This window comes from Austrofundulus limnaeus, unplaced genomic scaffold (assembly GCF_001266775.1).
Source record: "Austrofundulus limnaeus strain Quisiro unplaced genomic scaffold, Austrofundulus_limnaeus-1.0 Scaffold538, whole genome shotgun sequence".
In the NCBI taxonomy this organism is placed as follows: Eukaryota; Metazoa; Chordata; class Actinopteri; order Cyprinodontiformes; family Rivulidae; genus Austrofundulus; species Austrofundulus limnaeus.
The window spans coordinates 311,876-315,573 of record NW_013952940.1 but is presented as its reverse complement, the minus strand read 5'-3'; the positions used below and the strand labels follow the sequence as shown (position 1 = coordinate 315,573).

General features: G+C 35.3%; 1 protein-coding gene across 1 annotated transcript in view; it reads right to left on the bottom strand.

Moving 5' to 3' along the window:
• Positions 1–2,342: 2,342 nt before the first annotated feature.
• The window catches only part of rabgef1 (RAB guanine nucleotide exchange factor (GEF) 1), a gene marked incomplete in the record, with an annotated part of 12,771 nt that continues 11,415 nt past the window's right edge, over positions 2,343–3,698 (bottom strand). Inside the window, 2 exon segments of the mRNA XM_014026270.1 lie at positions 2,343–2,899; positions 3,028–3,284. Coding sequence (XP_013881724.1) covers positions 2,477–2,899; positions 3,028–3,284 — 680 coding nt within the window.

Below are 3,698 nucleotides of genomic sequence, written 5' to 3'. Positions count from 1 at the left end.
TCCCTTTTCTAGTCACTAAAATAAAAATAATCTTGTTGAATAAAACAGTAAAAAAAAATGAACAAAAAAGAGAACTGGCCTCTTTTTACATTATGTGATGAAAACAAAACAAAAATAACAACAATTAGTTTTTCACACATTATATGTTGATTCATTGAAGAGGTCAATTTGCATCAAGTCTTGAAAAAAATACATTATATTTTAAAAAACTCTGACTTGATATTGTACAGGAATTCAGTGATTTGTTTAGTTTTTTGCTGTAATTTTTGCAGATGAACTCTGTTACAATTAAAAGGTGTAAAAACTACAAACGTTAACTTATTGATTAAAGAACTGAACGGTGCTTGAATTCCATTTAAAAATGTTTAAAATGCTGAAACAATGACGTAAACTGAGCAGTTTTAGTTTCAGAAATTTGTCAAAAATCAAGTGCTAATTTAATGTTTTTGTTAGTTAATAAAGTTAACTAAATTACCTACTAGTTTAGCTTTTTAACTCATTAGCTAAATAACAAATTCACTAAATATTTCAATGTATTGTATCTAACTGGTATTTTTTAAGTTTTTGTAAATAATACTAACAAGTCATAAAACTTTATTTTCTCAAAACATTTTAAAGTAACCGCTTAGATTAGTCACTCCATATTCAGCACAAATGCTAATGTACAACTTTAGTATTGAACTGTTTTCTTCTCTTGCTTAAAGGGGTTCTTTTTAGATTAAAAATAAAATTAAACTGCATAAAATGTAATGTGCAATAAATGTTATCAGTTATGCTTTGTCTCTTGTTAGCTGAATCGCAAACTCACTAAACATTACCCTGTTTTTTCTATGTACAAAGGCTTTTTATTAGCTCGATCATTAAAGAACTATGAAGTTTCTGTAAATAATTACAATTTGTTCAGCTTTACTTTCTCTAAACATTTCAAAGTACCTGCTGTGTTAAAAAAAATAAAAGAAAAAATCAGTTAGCCACAGATGCTAAGTAAAAACCTTTAGGACCTGAAATGAAAAAGTGGTTCATTTTTTTTGAGGTAAAAGACAAATGAAAAAATGGAGAATAATGTGAAAAAAATTGGGAAATGCAAAGTGGGTAGATATCAGTTCGCTAAACAGCAAATTCACATATTACACCTCTGTGGTCGGTCTACAGAACATTTCTGTACAAACTTTATTTTCTGACCACAGAATCTGACCTGTTCCAGCTTTTGAAATGACTTTTCTTTTGTTAAAAGTAAAATAAAATTAGGAAACTATAAAAAGTAAAATGTAACGACAAAAAATAAGGTAGATAATTTTAAGGTTAATCTTTTTCACAAAAACATTTGTGTCAATGACTTGAAATAAGCAATAAAGTATTGTTTTTATATGCTAAAGAAGCTAAAGTTTAACAGTTCAGCTATCTTCTTAACTAAACAGGTAATTCATGTATTATTACCTTGTACTGTACCCAATTAGGTTTTCAGCTTGACCACGACAGAACTGTCTAGTTTCTGTACAAATTATTTTAAAGTACCTGCTTAAATTTCTTAAAACTCACCGTTAGCCACAGATGTAAATGTACAACTTTGGGACTTAAACCAACTTTTGCTAAAAGTGATTTATTTTGTTAAAAGTAAAATAAAATGAGAAAACTATAAGAGGTGAAGTGCAATGATATAAAATAAGGTTGATAATTTTAGCATTAGTCTTTTGGACAAGAACAAGCAACAGATCTGTTGTGTTATGCTAATGACGCTAACTTGTCAGCTAGTCCCTCCCTAAAAGCATAWGTCAACGATGTGCAATAGCTTATTAAAGTTTTCTGATTTCTGGACTCAAAATTGTTAATGTTGAACACAAATTCACAAAAAAAGGATTGAATTGATGATATGAAGAAAAACAAACTGAACCTACAGGTTCAGTGTGAAATGTTGTGTGTTAGTTGTTGGTTTTAGCAAGCTTTGAAAGGGATCCCTGATTAGTTGTAACATTACATTTTTTTTGATAAACATATACTTTAACTGTGAAATAAAGACTGTAAAAATAATTTTAAACTAAAATTAAAAAATATATTTTAACACGGACGAAGCCATTTTATTTCCACACAAAGCATTCTGGGTAAATGATGACGTGGATAGGTCCTCGTTGCGAGGCTGCTAGCGAGCTATATCCACCCTGAAGGTTAATCTTGGACAATATCTGATGATCGACTCTTTTAAATGAAACCAGAGAGCGTTGACAAAGAAGATGCCCCCTTCTGTTTTATATTTTTAAACTTTTAGTTTAAAAATGATAAAAACTGAACATCCTACAGTATTTTTATGGTCTTTATTTTACAGTTAAAATACATGTTTATTAAATAAAGTCTAATGTTACAGCTAATCGGGGATCCCTTTAAGGTGCAGATGAGAGCCAGTAGTTTTTGTTAATATTTTAAAATTTAGCACAAAATCTGGCATGAAGGAAGTGTAGCAGAACGGAGTGGTTTTCTTGTTTTACCCGGCAAACACCTGGGGTTTGATGGGTGACGGCAGGTTCTCGTTGTCCACATTGTTGGTGTCGATGGCAGAAACTTTGGAGGACCTGATTTCCAGGGGATACTTCTCCAAGATGTCGTGCACTTCCTGCTGGACGCTCTCGGGCCAGGAGAGCAGATCGGCCTGGAGACTCCTGGCAGCATCCATCAGGGCGTCCTGCCGGCTGCAGAGGCCCGACAGCAGCTCCAGGTTGTGGTTAAGCTGGGCCAAGACGGGGTTGGTGGCAGAAGTGTCGAGGCCTGGGCCAGCGTTGGGCCACTCGCTGCCCTCTGAGCTGCTGAATCGCGGTGAAGCTTGACCTGACATGTAGCGCTCAAACTCCTCCGGGGAAAGGTTGAGAGACTGAGCGTCTAACTTTTCAATGAAGGCCACTGCGCAGCACTAAAAAATACAAATAAAACAAGAATAGATACTGAAATAAACACTGTTTTGTAGAATATGATGCAAGCAGAAGATCAAAAACAACAAAGTGAAGTCATTAAATGATTCATCTGAGAATTGGAACAAACCAGGTTGGTGAAGTAGTACCCGTCCTCTCCGGTCATCAGCCTGCTGGGGATACAGAACCGGGTGATGTACTGGATGTTGGACTGAAGGCGTGGAGGGTTGGCCTTCAGCACGATGTAGATGAGCGCAGGCAGGAAGTCGTCGGCGGACGCCGGCTCGTTCTTGGTTATCCGGATGGCGCTGAATATGTGTTTGCTGCAGCGTGTGATGCAAGCAAGCTTGTCCCGAGGAACCCTCTTTGAGTCCAACTCAATGATATCTGGATGAAGACGCGAAGGTTGAACAGATCAGATGTAGTTAAACAGGTGAAAATCTGACCCTTTATCAAGATATTGATTTGTTTGGATGATGATACGATATCATACGAGACCAATCAACATGATGACTATATGGATCGATGTTTTTATTTGCCTTGATGTAATTGAATCATCATTCAATCAATAAGTCGATGTGGATCAATGTATTGTACCCATAAACTTAAATTTCACTAGACTGAGCCCCGCCCATCCCGTCCACTGGTAGTGTCTGTGACATCATGGAGGAGCAGAAACAGACCAAACAGGACAACAGCTCACAGCAAACATAGAAACTAATGGATAAACAGGATCTGTTTCACAAATTATCTGTCATGTTTTTAAATTAATAATTATGTTAATTTCATTCAACAATCATG